The sequence below is a fragment of the Jatropha curcas genome, chromosome 2 (assembly GCF_041381405.1).
Source record: "Jatropha curcas cultivar XTBG-Jc1 chromosome 2, XTBG_Jcur_1.0, whole genome shotgun sequence".
In the NCBI taxonomy this organism is placed as follows: Eukaryota; Viridiplantae; Streptophyta; class Magnoliopsida; order Malpighiales; family Euphorbiaceae; genus Jatropha; species Jatropha curcas.
The window spans coordinates 2,425,723-2,439,214 of record NC_143152.1 but is presented as its reverse complement, the minus strand read 5'-3'; the positions used below and the strand labels follow the sequence as shown (position 1 = coordinate 2,439,214).

At 33.6% G+C, this 13,492-nt stretch overlaps 3 protein-coding genes across 5 annotated transcripts; all 3 read right to left on the bottom strand.

Annotated features, from left to right (window-relative positions):
• Nucleotides 1-199: 199 nt before the first annotated feature.
• On the bottom strand, nt 200-2,801 carry LOC149498046 (UDP-URONIC ACID TRANSPORTER 1-like). The gene is made up of 4 exons (XM_089718247.1): nt 1,885-2,801; nt 1,299-1,402; nt 825-1,053; nt 200-649 (listed from the first exon to the last, which is right to left on the bottom strand). The coding sequence occupies exons 1-4, from the start codon at nt 2,584-2,586 to the stop codon at nt 473-475; spliced, it is 1,212 nt and encodes a 403-aa protein (XP_089574373.1). The 5' UTR covers nt 2,587-2,801; the 3' UTR covers nt 200-472.
• Nucleotides 2,802-3,829: 1,028 nt separating this feature from the next.
• Nucleotides 3,830-9,026, bottom strand: LOC149498045 (UDP-URONIC ACID TRANSPORTER 1-like). The gene is made up of 4 exons (XM_089718248.1): nt 8,366-9,026; nt 6,651-6,754; nt 5,160-5,388; nt 3,830-4,345 (listed from the first exon to the last, which is right to left on the bottom strand). Exons 1-4 carry the CDS (start codon nt 8,867-8,869, stop codon nt 4,199-4,201), a joined length of 984 nt encoding a protein of 327 aa, XP_089574374.1. The 5' UTR covers nt 8,870-9,026; the 3' UTR covers nt 3,830-4,198.
• Nucleotides 9,027-10,050: 1,024 nt separating this feature from the next.
• On the bottom strand, nt 10,051-13,353 carry LOC149498044 (threonine-tRNA ligase 2). Of its 3 annotated transcripts, none has more exons than XM_089717999.1 (5): nt 13,125-13,348; nt 11,352-11,412; nt 11,184-11,275; nt 11,015-11,114; nt 10,051-10,277 (listed from the first exon to the last, which is right to left on the bottom strand). In XM_089717999.1, the coding sequence occupies exons 1-5, from the start codon at nt 13,206-13,208 to the stop codon at nt 10,222-10,224; spliced, it is 393 nt and encodes a 130-aa protein (XP_089574125.1). In that variant the 5' UTR covers nt 13,209-13,348; the 3' UTR covers nt 10,051-10,221. The 3 variants fall into 3 exon arrangements, with proteins under 3 accessions (XP_089574125.1, XP_089574126.1, XP_089574127.1); XM_089718000.1 differs by having other exon boundaries at nt 10,111-10,277; nt 11,352-11,394; nt 13,125-13,340; XM_089718001.1 differs by lacking the exon at nt 10,051-10,277 and adding an exon at nt 10,284-10,748 and having other exon boundaries at nt 13,125-13,353.
• Between the last annotated feature and the right edge of the window lie 139 nt (nt 13,354-13,492).

Sequence of the window (13,492 nt, the reverse complement as noted above, 5' to 3'; positions counted from 1 at the left end):
AACGATAATTTTCTCATGTTTTGACTATTCAACCAGTGTTTAATCGATGATAACTTATCAGTAGATTTAAATAAAGTGTATTAGTTGCAATTTTTATAAATTAAAGTATTTAATAGGTTAAAATAAAAAAAAATGTCATAAGATTTTTGGTAAATGGGTGAGCCGCAAAAATGCATTTCAACATAATATAAGCAAATGATTAATAAACATGATTCCAAGGAGCATATTCTCTTTTATGAATCTTCTACTCCTAACAACTGGATAATCTAGTTTACCCTGGAAGATGAATCGAGTCCAAGCAAATCAGAATATATTACAGTATATATTTTCTATATATAAAATATACAACGCCATCATGTAATCGCTCTCTCCCTTTCCCTTTGTATCATAAAATAAGACATGTCTGGTAAAGAAATGGTAGATTCAAAGATCATTTATCTAAACCTTCTCTTTCCTTCTCCATATACTTTTACTAAACCTTCTCTTTCCTTCTCCATATACTTTTACTAAACCTTCTCTTTGCTTCTCCATAAACAACTACCCCAAGAACAGTCACCGTGTAACCTACGACGCCCACAAATGTCACCGGATTCCTGAAGATTAAAATTGAGATAACAACAGCCACTGCACATTTTGCATTGCCCAACACCTGATCACAACATTACATAAGAAAAAGAAAGTTAAGGTTAAGAAGATCATTGTAGACAAAGAAGTGGAGAAAACTCTGAAACAAACACAAGAGAACTGGTTATTAAACACACACGACGAAATCAGGTTCTTTAACTGAACCTTCAAAAACAGTGAAGAGGGTAAATAATGCGAACCTGGAGTGTTAGAGCACTTGTATGCTTAGTGACTAAGAAGTTTGACAAGTTAGCTGAGTAAGCCATTGTAGAATTAAGAAGCAACAATAACCACATGAACTTATGTTGCCTTCCCAGGTTCATGTTGGCTTCTAGTACATTGGGCTCCATTATAAGTGCTGCAGGCAACAATACTAAAATTGCAATTGGCGACATATACAATAGCAAATTCATGGAGTTCAATTGTTCTCTGCAATGCATAAGAATTGAACACATGAGCAACACTTTGTAACATTCTGCAGTTCAAAGAAAAAATGTCTGCCAATGGAAATTAATCAGAAATATTCCATGAATGTAACATTTCAACCAACCTTCAAACTGTGAGTGCCTGTATATATTTTTTTTCAGACAACAAGTACTGAATAAATTCTCGTAAACCAAGAAAAACAGGAATGCACTCGCTACAAATATAAGTTGCAGGATGAATGCACTTACCCATCAGAAGAAAGCAGGAGGCCCTGAAGAACAGACTTGAAAGCTCTTGCAGCTGTAGCACTTATGCATATAGTAAATCCATACAGATGAAAACCTGGCTGACCCTGTCACCAACAAAAAAATTTTACTGTTTCATTCTCTGCTTGCTTTAGGATGTAGCTTATATGCTTTTCAACATTAGTAAATTTTGAATGTGGAAACAAATTTGCAAGACGAAAACAGGATATAACTTAAAACACTCGCTGAAAGTTACATTAAAATCAGTAATTCCTGAAAAGGAAAAAAAAAGTTACTAGCTAAGAAACAGTATTAAAATAATAAAGAGCCACTAATTCAGCTAGTATCAAGAATTACATGATGTGAGCAATATAGAGCCGGGAAAAAAATTCAAATCATACTCTGAAGTAAGAAAAATACCCATATTTTTAATTGTATGCCTGTCAACGAGTGCATGTATAATTTGATAATAGATTTAGGTTCAGATTTCTTTCCGAATACTAAAAAAAATACCCACAATTTTAATCTATATAAAATATATAAAACAAATAAAATAAAATAAAACAAAATCGAGGAGAAGGAAACACACCCCGGTTGCAATGATAACACCAGCAACGACAGGCACGAGAGCAGCATATGTAACCCAAGATTCCCTCTTGAAGGTCAACAAGTAAGCAAAAACCGCAGTAAAAAAAGGTGCAGTAGCACCGATAGCTTGATTAAACGAGACAGGCAAATACCTAAGCGAAATGTTACAACCAACAACAGATCCACAAAAAACAACACTCAAAGTTGCAACCTTTAGGAGCTGAGGACTGGATTTGACAGCCTGAAGAGGCACAATCTTGAAGAAAACAATGGAAAGGTAACTAAGAATCGCACAAGCAGACATGTGGCACATGGTAAGGAAAATTGGGAACTTGAAACCATAGTTAGAGAGCAAGTACTTATTTAGAAGCAAAACTCCAATATTTGAGGAGTACCAAAGGACTACAAGAGAAGTAATCAAAAGGGTTCTTTTCTTTGAGGAAGATGATGATGAATACGATGATAACACTGCTCTTGGATTTGTTGAGGGTGATCTTATCTGAGCTTCATCAATGGAGAAAAATTTTCTTTGTTGCTGGTAGTGGAAACAGGCGATGATTCGGTCTTTACCTTTGGATAAACACACCTTGTTGACTAATTTTGGGAATTTCTTTGGCGAGGCTGTAGCAATAACTAGTGAAGGGACCAATGATCCAACAGCTCCTGCTCTGCATGAGGCAGACATTAGACTTGCTATGGGCATAGCAAGTACAGAGGTTTGTATGTCTCCTTAATTCTAAATTCATACTGATGATCCTAATAATCTTTTCATGTAATCCTCTTCTTTTTCTTCGTCTAGTTGAACACTTGGTGCTATATTGACTTGTCTATATTCATTACCAGCAATAAGCCAAGAACTTTCTGTTTTATTATTCTCTTAGTTCTTTTCACGTATTGAATATTTTTTAATGATATATTCTATACTATTGTCTTTTATCATTTGAATGTACTTAATGTTTAATTTCAAGATTTTGAAACCAAGAAAAGTCAAATTTGTTTCTAGTCTCATTTCTGTAATTTAACTGTAGCAGGAAGGATATTCCTATGGAGTATGAAGGATATTCCTTTCTAGAATCAAGGATAATCCTTCGTCCCTTCCTCTATAAAACTTCAGTTCACTATCATCATTTTTGCAACATGTTAATGAAGAAAAACATGAACAGTTTTCTGCTGGCACAGTTTTATGAATCTGAGGAGGATGTAATCAAAGACTTCTATAACCTCCGCTGTTTGAACATTGTTTTTAAACCATACTTATAGCTTGTTATTGCACTCTATTTCTAGTTAGGGGAAATCTTATTAACTAATTACCCAACTTCTTCTAGTAATTATATATTAGCAATTTTGGTGTTAATCTTTTGAGGATTTCTGTCAAGACTTCTTCTCGCTCAATATGGCTTGGCATCATTCTGGCCTCTCTTTTTAATTTTCTTGATTGTATTATTTATTCTTGAAAAGGGTTTACAAAATTTTGATTTATCTTAGAAGACTATGCGTGGTGGATTCTATCTTTTGTTCTATCACTGCTTTGTTGTTTCGAGACCTTTTCAATTGATTTGGTTTGTTAAGGGTGTGCATCGGGTTCGGTTCCGAACCAATAAAATCGGAAAACCAAACTGTATTTTTAAAATTTGAATCGAAATTGAACTACATACAAGGTTGAAGCAAACCAATTTCAATTCGATTTGTTTGATTTTATTTTTAGACAACATTCCAATTAATCACAGTCGAGTTCTTGGGAACTTTTCTTTCAATCATATCAAGAAAAGTTAACAAACTTAGCTCAATATTCTTAGGTGTTATTGTTTATTACTTTTTGCTTTGATTTCCTTTCCCCAGTTAACATAGTTTTTGGCTCATTATTATTTTCATGCATACTATATGCGTTAGATATTTAGAGATCATGTGAAGCATAAAACTCCATGTAGAGGAATGCAAGAGTGCACTTCGACATAACATATTTTTTCGAGTCATTAGTGCTCAAGAGAAGCAAATGCTAAAGAAATGATTAATAAACATGATTCCAGGGGATATTCTCTTTTATGAATCTTCTACTACTAACAAACTGGAATCTGGATAGTCTAGTCTACCCATAACTGAGCCAGGAAGGTGAATTAAGTACAGCGTACAAAAACATCCTTCCAAGCAAATCAGAATATAATTGAATATACTAGAGTATATGTTTTGTATATATAAAAAATACAACACAATAATGCAATTCCCTCTCTCTCTTTCTGCAAAAATAAGATGATATGTGGCCTGCATAATTTTAGTAACCTATGTGGTAAAAAAAATGGTAAGCTTCAAAAGCTCATTTATCTAAACCTTCTCTTTGCTTCTCCATAAGCAACTACCCCAAGAACAGTCATTGTGTAACCTGCAATACCCACAAATGTTACCGGATTCCTGAAGATGAAAATTGAGATAACAACAGCAACTGCACCTTTTGCGTTGCCTAACACCTGATCACAACATTCCATAGGAAAAAGAATGTTAAGGCTGGAGAAGATTGAAAAAAACTGACAGCCAATAAAGGAATAATCTTCTAATTTTATACTCACTGATATCCCAGATATGTAAACAACAGAAAGTTAATCTCCAAAATTATAACTATGATGTGTTTAACGCTGAGGTGAAACCATTTACATAGCATTTGCAAACTGTTTTGGAGTTTTTATTACTAGGGCGTGTCAATTGTTAAATCTATAATATCATGAAAACAATTTTAGATTGTTCTTAATGAAAATATTGAAGATGTTTCTCAACAACAGTTCAATAACAATGCCAAACAGACCTATAGTTATTGTTAATGGCAGCAGTCAATGGGATTGCAGTTGCACAAGGTATACATGTATAAGCAGTGGCATAATTCACATGAAACTTAGGAAAGACAACTGATACAAACCTGGCACCTTATTCCAGGACATTTGGTTAGTTCAAAATCACTTCAAAGTTGAGAAATCCTGAAATTAATTTAGTTGAAACTCTAGCTATATCTTTGAAACAAACATCCAACATTCATGAATTAACAATTTTGCCTGATTTCAGGTTTGAAGATGACATGTAGAGTTGATCAGGGTTGTGAATATAGCAGATGAACAATCATAATGATAATAATTCTGAGCATGGTTAATGCAGACATGACATTATTACAATTACAGAAATATTTTAATGATAATGTAGTTTGAGCACTTCCAATTTCTTCAATTGAGCAAAACTTCCTGCTTTTGTGCAAATAATTAGGGGAAAAAATAGTGGAGAGTAAATAATGCTAACCTGGAGTGTCAGAGCACTTGTATGCTTAGTGACTAAGAAGTTTGACAAGTTAGCTGAGTAAGCCATTGTGGAATTAAGAAGCAGCAATACCCACATGAACTTATGTTGCCTTCCAAGTGATAAGGTGGCTTCAAGTACATTAGGCTCCATTATAAGTGCCGCAGGCAACAATACCAAAACTGCAATTGGTGACATATACAACAGCAAATTCATCGAGTTCAACTTTTCTCTGCAATGCATAAGAATTGAACACATGAGGCAGCTATCACTGCAATCTCTATTTTGTTTGGATTTTTTAATGATAAGCAACACTCCGTTTAAGTTGAGAAGATACTGGGGAAGAATAGATTAAAACTTTAGTTTAAGAAGCAACTGACATTAAAGCATTCGCCAAATTCTTTCATTTTTATCCACCCCCCCGCCCCGACCCAAAAAGGTAATATTACTTACAGACAAGAAGGGTAATACAAAATATATGCATAGTTATATGGGTAACAAGAACATGGGGAGGATCACTGTTGCATACTTGGTGATTGTTACAGTGTGCAATTCACATTTTATAGAGACGTCTTCACAAATTTTTGTGAAAATAATTTACATAATATCCATAAAAAAACAGAACTTTAAGCATGCAGGAAAGATGTTTCATGGCACTGGTTTCTTACTCCCTACTTTTATCACAAAGAAAAAGAGAAGAACAAATTGTCACAGGACTGCGACCACCATGCATACATATTTACTTCTGAATTTGAATTTCAAATAAGTGAAAAAATAATTATAAAGTTTTATCATTCCTGGCTCTGATGTTCCTTAACACCGAAGGCACAAATAATTGTTACATATCAAAGTAGATCATTCCAGTAGTGAGATGCAAAGTCATGCAAACAGTGGAAGACATAAGAAGAACATTGCCCAGCATGACTATATGAAGACCCTTGACAAGCTTTATGGGACTGAGATCCCAGTGAACCAGCCCATTCCCCTCTCTTCCTTCAATTACCGGAGCACATAATTGTGCATGACTTGGGAAGATTTGGTTCCATCCAAAAATGGTTCATTGAACAAAACATACAGAAAGCTATGAGTGACACCTATATCGTATAACATTATGTATTATAGTGACCTTCATCTTGATTTATTCTAATATTCCATATGCTGATCCAACTCTAGCAAGCAAAATAGACGCATTATATAAGCTAAGGCTACCTATGCAAAATCATATCTCACAATAAGACTTCATACCACGCATGAAACAGCAAAAGGGAAAAAAATTCTTCTGCAATTCAATGAAAAAAATTGTGCCTAAAGAAATTAATCAGAAATATGAAATGAATGTAACATTCCAACCAACCTTCAAAATTGTTAGTGTCCGTAGAAGTATATGTTAAAACAAATGCTCAAACTCCCATACACACCGCAAAGATCAAAAAATGAAAAAGAAACATGAATGCACTCACTATAAATATCAAGTTAAAGGAAGAATGCAGTTACCCCTCAGAAGAAAGTAGGATGCCCTGAAGAACAGACTTGAAGGCCCTTGCAGCTGTAGCACTTATGCACATAATAAATCCATACAAATGAAAACCTGGTTCACCCTGTCACCAACAAAAGATAAAGTTTCAACCTCTGCGTGCATTAGTACATAGCATACATGATTTTCAACATTAGTAAATTTTGAGAATGCATATAAATTTGCAACATTAAAATAAAACAGGAGAAACTTAAAAGAGTCACAGAAAATTAAAGACACTTATTCCTAAAAAAGAGAGAAAAAGTCACTAGCTAATGGATATAAAAATACCAAAGAGTCACTGTTTCAGCTAGTATCAAGAATTACATGATGTGTGCAATATAGAGCAAAGAGTAAACTGAGACAAAATGCGGCAGGGGGCAAAGACTATAAATTATAGATATTTGACGTGCAAAAGAAACGTCATCCTTCCAGAAATATTGCAATGAAATATCTGCAGGCAATGTAGATGGACAAGAGAGGCTAACTAGAGAGGTGTTCACCATAACAACTGAATACCCCATTACATTTCTGAAAAAATAGGTTACATATTAAAAATGAAGCAACAACCATCAAGAATGTACCATGAAGCAACCCCGACAAACTGTTACAAGAACTGATTCTACAACTTTGGAAGCCAATAATGAGTGGAAGGAACTATCATAGATGGATAACAGAATAGGTTAAGCCAACTGACAAGAATGCTTAAATAAAAATTATAAGGGTCCAATTGGTAGCCAGTTGTTTGAAATGATTTAGCATTTGGATTCAAAATTATGTTGATTTTTTGTGATTTTACATTTGAAACACAAATTCAAATACTCAACCGTTTCAAATGACTAGCTACATAAATGGACCCTAAGAGTTATGTTATCTTCTATCTAAGTTATGGCATCATTGGTCTATGTTGCGGCATCTTTTAGTAACTCAATATACTTGCTGCTTGTATTTATGCTGTGGTTACCCATTTGACACTACTTTACAAGCCACCATCACTACATTACCTGCTACAATCATCAGAAAAGAAAAAGAAAGACAAAATTCAGTATATCGAAAACCTTACAGCTAAGCTCCCAACTTAGGATTTACAAATGATTTATCATTCCGATAACATCATTCTGTTAACTGGTCAGTTCATCAATACTTAAGCTCCAAAATGCTTAATTTACATTTAAATACAACCAAATCCCGCAGTCCCTTTAGGCTCCCTATTCTCTTATAGCAATACCAACAATAATGTTCTCCATGTTGGGGAGTTTTATCAAGACCTTTTATGATCGAACAATTATGAATTGTCTCCAGGCATAGGATCTAACACAGTTCAACAATTCTGTCATTTTGATCAACCTTTTAGCTCTACTAAAATGAGGGGAGGACTATTTTACATTATTGATTGCTTTTTTAAAAGCAATATCAGTCACTAGAAGACCTTGCTTATGGTTAGCATGTGATACGTAGATATCACAGCATAGATTCATTACAATGGCAAGCATCAGTTACCACACACAAACAATATCTCAGATCTACACTATCATAATCAAATTGACAATGCATTATATCAACAGAAATCTCAAAACTCAAACAGCAACAAAAAGAAAAAGTTCAGATCAAACTCAAAACAATAAGAAATACTCGTAATTTTGATACATGAGGCAAATAAAAGAAAGAAAACAAAGAAAAAGGAAAGAAAACACACCCCACTAGCAATGATGACACCAGCAACGACAGGCACAAGAGCAGCATATGTAACCCAAGCTTCCCTCTTGAAGGTCATCAAGTAGGCAAAAACCGCAGTAAAAAAGGGTGTTGTAGCACCAACAGCTTGATTAAACGAGACAGGCAAATACCTAAGCGAAATGTTACCACCAACGACAGACCCACAAAAAACAATGCTCAAAGTTGCAATCTTTAGGAGCTGAGGACTGGATTTGACAGCCTGAAGAGGGACAATCTTGAAGAAAACAATGGAAAGGTAACTGAGAATGGCACAAGCAGACATGTGGCACATGGTAAGGAAGATTGGGAACCTGAAGCCATAGTTAGAAAGCAAGTACTTATTCAGAAGCAAAACTCCAATGTTTGAGGAGTACCAAAGGATTATAAGAGAAGTAATGAAAAGGGTTTGTTTCTTTGAGGAAGATGATGCAGATGATGCAGAAGATGATGACATTGTGCTTGGATTTGTGGAGGGTGATCTCATCTGAGCTTCATCAATGGCGAAAAATAATTTTTTTTTTTTTTTACTTTTTTAGAATTTTTTTTTGTTTTCTTCTATGTGCATTGTTGTTTTTTTTTCCGAAGAATTTATACGTGGGTGGGAGAGAAAGGGAAAAGTGTAAATTTATGCGGTGAAAGGTATAATCTTTGAAGTTTGGACGCAAACTAGAATTTGGTGTGGAGTTGTTTTATTGATTGTAATATGCAAGTCCACATCTTATTGCATAATTAAACCTCACTTAAAACTTTTCAGGTTATTACCTTCATATTCTTTAATAAAAAGTTAAAATAATAATAACTTATATATAAATTAATTACATAACTTCTCACTATATCTTGATCCGAATTCTCTAAACTAAAAAACGTTTTCACCGATTTTATGAACTAAGAATGAATTTAAATCCGTATTATTTCTGTTATATAGATCGCAATGTTATCTCAGTTTATAAGCCTTTGATGAATTAAAAATAATGAATCGACATGTTAGAAATGACAAAAATTATACAGTAAATTTATTTTACTTTCGAAAAGAAAATCCTTGTTATATTTAAAAAATCAATTTTATGGAGTCACCTTAGGTCTCCATATTTGATCATATTTATTGTTTACTATGTGGATTGGATAGCTTCCTTAGCTAAAAGTTTTTAGATACTTGGAGGTATTCATATTTTTGTTGATGTACCTCCATACTTAGATAATTTAATTGGATTCTCCATAACATGTGGGATAGTCTATTCTAAATTTTGTGTTTAGAGGGTTTCCCTGTGCCTTTGTAACCCAAAAAACCAAAAAACATCTATTTTATGTATATGTAAGAATTTATTTCATTTTGCAATTAACTTTCAAATGTTCGAATGTTTTCAATTTCACGTAATAAATTACATTTTCATTTTGTTTATTTCAGGGGAAAAAAAACCCAAAATAAGCCTTAATCCGTTGTCTCAACTAGGAAAACGCATACGTGTTTTTCCAATTGGAGTCAAGCTCAAAGTTCTTTTTATCACACCCACCCAGGCCTCAGCCATAACCTTATAAAAAGCCCACAACATCTAGATTTTGTGGCAGGATGGAGGGTCCAAGTGATTTCAAATAATCACTAGATTTGATTCAAGTCCTTTTCTTTTGGCACAATAAAAATAGAATAAAAACTGGATGGAAGTAGAATAGAATCCATGAAAGTGGTGAGGCTGATGATTTAGGGATTGGAAGTGTCAAAAACCTCTGTAACAAAAAGCTTCCCTCTTTTATCTTTTGTTTAAATGCTGATTTTCAAATAACAAATCTTAAGTTACGTTAGATCACAAGATTAGAAAAAACAGAGCATTTCTATGGGTATCACGGTTGCATATCCTTCAACTTTGTGATGACTTCTGCTCTTTCTTCTGAACTACCTGAGGAAACCAACCAAAATACATTTATTGAGATTGAAAATTACAGTTTGTTACAAATGTAAGCTTAAGCTAAATGCTAACCTATACTCGAAGCACAAAACAAGATGTTTACAATATAGAAAGAGGGCTTGAACTTGCATCTCCGCATATACCCTAACTTATAGGCCACACATGTGAGTGTTTAAAAAAAAAAGTTCTTGATGCTTAGTTGATTTGCTAAAGTAGGATTAGCAAGAGAAGAGGTCATGATAATGAACATTGTGGAAAGGCCATTGTACACATCCATGAGATAAAAACCAATATACTCAAAACTGTTAATTCTTCAAGTTTGAGTATGCTGTGCAATATATTCAATATTTGAAATCCACTGCACCAATTATAAGCAATTACTGGATGAAAAACCAAAAAGGAAAGATGAAACTCCTTCGGCATTCAATGATCTTCCAAATCAAAAGAGCATAGGATTAAAACCTGACATTTCCACAAATAAAATGATCTTATCTGAAGACAATATGGTGGAAGAATGCATATTTCTTGTGTGTAGTGTATACAACAATTCTTGCCCAGCTTATTATGCTCTACCTTACTCACTATCTGTGTTCTCTATATAATTTTGTAATGGAAAGAGAATATACTTTAGTTTCAGTAATTAAACTTGATTGCAATAAATAAATTCGTTTAAGCACAAGGATGTAATTAAATTGTTGTCTGAGATAAGAATTCTAGATAAAATTTACCTGACAGATTCTCCGGCTTGGCATCGCACTCATGAAGTGCCCTGACAAGATGTAAAACACGATACTGGAGCTTTGCATTTTCAGCAGCAAGTTTCCTAACCTGGAAGTTGTAAGTGAATGTAATGTAGCATAAGCAAAACGAATAAGCACCAAATATAAATATGCTTACCTTTTCTTGTTCTGAAATTAGCTCTGTATTTGCATCTTCTAGCTTTGACTGAAGTTCACTTATTGTTTTCCAAAGTTCCTCATTTTCAGCATCTAAGTGAGTTTCCAAACTTTGTTAGCAAAGTAATAACCTTTACCTTAAGTAACATGCCTACAGCCTCACACTCACCTTTCTTACTTGCAAGGGCAACTTCAAGTCGTGACAATCGATCCTTTAATATAACCAAATGCTAATTAGACATAGAATACAAAAAAAGCTGAATGAATTTTGCTCATTAGTACTAATTATTTTGATGCCATTTATGTATATAAATGCGCTTCATATACAAAATTAAACATAGAAAATACACAGCAAAATCATTTTTTTTTTTTTCAGGAAAAATTAGAATTTAATGGCAAAGCAACTGCATATAACCCCAACCTAAAAAGAGAGAATACACTAGGAATATAGTCAAACCAAAATGAATAAGCCCACGTATTCATCATGCAATCAACCATAAACAGAAAGATGATAACTGAAATATCAAGCATGTAGAGATTTAGTGTGAAGTTGATAGAACTAGATGATAAAATAATGAGCCAGTGCTTATGACTTGTGGGCAGAATAGGATAATGTAGCATTAAGTCTAACCTAAGGAAAAATAAGAAGACTTTCCAAGGGAATGAAGAGAAAATCAATAAAAGACATGTGAGCACACACATGGGAAGATAACAGAAATTATGGTAAAGCGCAGCAGGACAATTAGATGAGGAGGACAATTTCAAAGACGAGAAAGGGATGCTACCTCTGAGCTTTCTTTCCCTTATACTTTACTCCTAGCAGGTATGCATCCCTCTTAAGCAAAGTTTTTTTAAGATCGAGTTTCATCATTGATGCCATAACTGCTAAGTTAACAAAGAGCAGGTGGTTTGGCTGTGATCATTGACAGATGATGGAGATAAAAGGAAAAAAAAAAAGGTTAATAACTGCATTACAAAGGTGGCTAGTTTTGATCAAAGCAAAGAGCATCAATCCACTTCTGAAGGGATCTTGGTGGGGGCACAAAGATGCGCAGTGGACAATTTAGGCCAAACAGGGATGTTACAGAAATCTGTCCAAGTAACGGAATGGATATGTACATAAAGTATAGACTGTTAAGAAGTTACAAGGAGATCAAATTGAATCCTCATAATAACAGCATGAAAAGGTTTGGGTTGTGAAAGATGCAGAAGAATATCTAATCTAAACCTTTCATAATCGATAGAAAGGTCCAGAATCTAAATGAAATAAAGTGTTTCAAGGATCTTTAGGCCTATAATCCATTCTTACCTATATGGATTAAACCAGGATCAGTTGACAATAGTATATTAAGTATAGTAACTAAATATTAAGAAATTAAATTTTTGCAAGCCTAATGAATCCAAAGCAAAGTTCAGTGGACATTAGTGTTGTTCACATACTAAGAAAAAAAAAAGGAATTAATGCTTACAATCTTAAATTTTCCAATCGTTACAACCAAAAGAAACTGAAATTACCAGCTAATATAATAAAAAGCAGACACATGGGTTTACTAGCAAGAATTTCACAATCTAGAAACCAGAAAACGCATAAACATACTATATGATTAAGAGGTAAGGTCCAAATCTTCTTGGAAACCAATGAAAATTAGAGTAAATAACTTTGGTTAAAGGGGATTGCTTCTATCACTAATCATTCCGATGAAAATATTATCAGTGATAATTCAGTTACACAAAATCCATTTTTTAAAACCAAATAACCTATAATAAATCCCCAAAAACTTAAATTTCACAATAAAAAATTACAAACTGAAGGAGAAGTAAAAAGAGTAGAAAAGCTTTTATTTTTCTTGAATCCCACGATAATTGAACATAAAAAGAGCACAATGGAACCGCCATTTCTTTTAACAGATTGGTTGATTGTTATTTGGGAACGGAATCAAACCTCAGCTTCAGAAGCTCTTTGGTAGAAGGGCTTAAGGAGCTCTCCAATATCGAGTCCACCTTTCTGAGCTTCTGGTGTCGCCATTTATGAATTTCTTCTTTTCTTATGACTTCAGTTTGAATATTAATTTGCCACAAAACAAAGAAGTGAAGAAGAATGACACAAGCCAATGCCTGCGGTATGGGAGAATTTTGAAACCGCCTTCAAATAATACTAGATAATAGTAATATTAGGGTTAATTACAAAAAAAATCAAAACTACATCAACTTATAAAAATAATTTTGTTTAATTATGAAAAAAATTAACCTTTTATCAAATTTTATTGTCATATAAAGCCAAATAAAATAAAACTAAAAAGAAATTACTAA

Excerpts from the sequence above, each read along its gene's own strand:
- LOC149498045 (XM_089718248.1), bottom strand. The coding sequence starts at position 8,869 with ATGAGATCACCCTCCACAAATCCAAGCACAATGTCATCATCTTCTGCA. Across the intron at positions 6,755-8,365 it reads GTGTCATCATTGCTAGTGGG|GGTGAACCAGGTTTTCATTT; the intron begins GTGTGTTTTCTT and ends TGTTGGTGACAG. Across the intron at positions 5,389-6,650 it reads ATCCTACTTTCTTCTGAGGG|AGAAAAGTTGAACTCGATGA; the intron begins GTAACTGCATTC and ends TATGCATTGCAG.
- LOC149498044 (XM_089717999.1), bottom strand. The coding sequence starts at position 13,208 with ATGGCGACACCAGAAGCTCAGAAAGGTGGACTCGATATTGGAGAGCTC. Across the intron at positions 11,413-13,124 it reads AAAGAGCTTCTGAAGCTGAG|CATTTGGTTATATTAAAGGA; the intron begins GTTTGATTCCGT and ends ATGTCTAATTAG. Across the intron at positions 10,278-11,014 it reads CAAGCCGGAGAATCTGTCAG|GTAGTTCAGAAGAAAGAGCA; the intron begins GTAAATTTTATC and ends TGGTTTCCTCAG.
- LOC149498046 (XM_089718247.1), bottom strand. The coding sequence starts at position 2,586 with ATGCCCATAGCAAGTCTAATGTCTGCCTCATGCAGAGCAGGAGCTGTT. Across the intron at positions 1,054-1,298 it reads CTCCTGCTTTCTTCTGATGG|AGAACAATTGAACTCCATGA; the intron begins GTAAGTGCATTC and ends TATGCATTGCAG. Across the intron at positions 650-824 it reads CAAGTGCTCTAACACTCCAG|GTGTTGGGCAATGCAAAATG; the intron begins GTTCGCATTATT and ends TGTTGTGATCAG.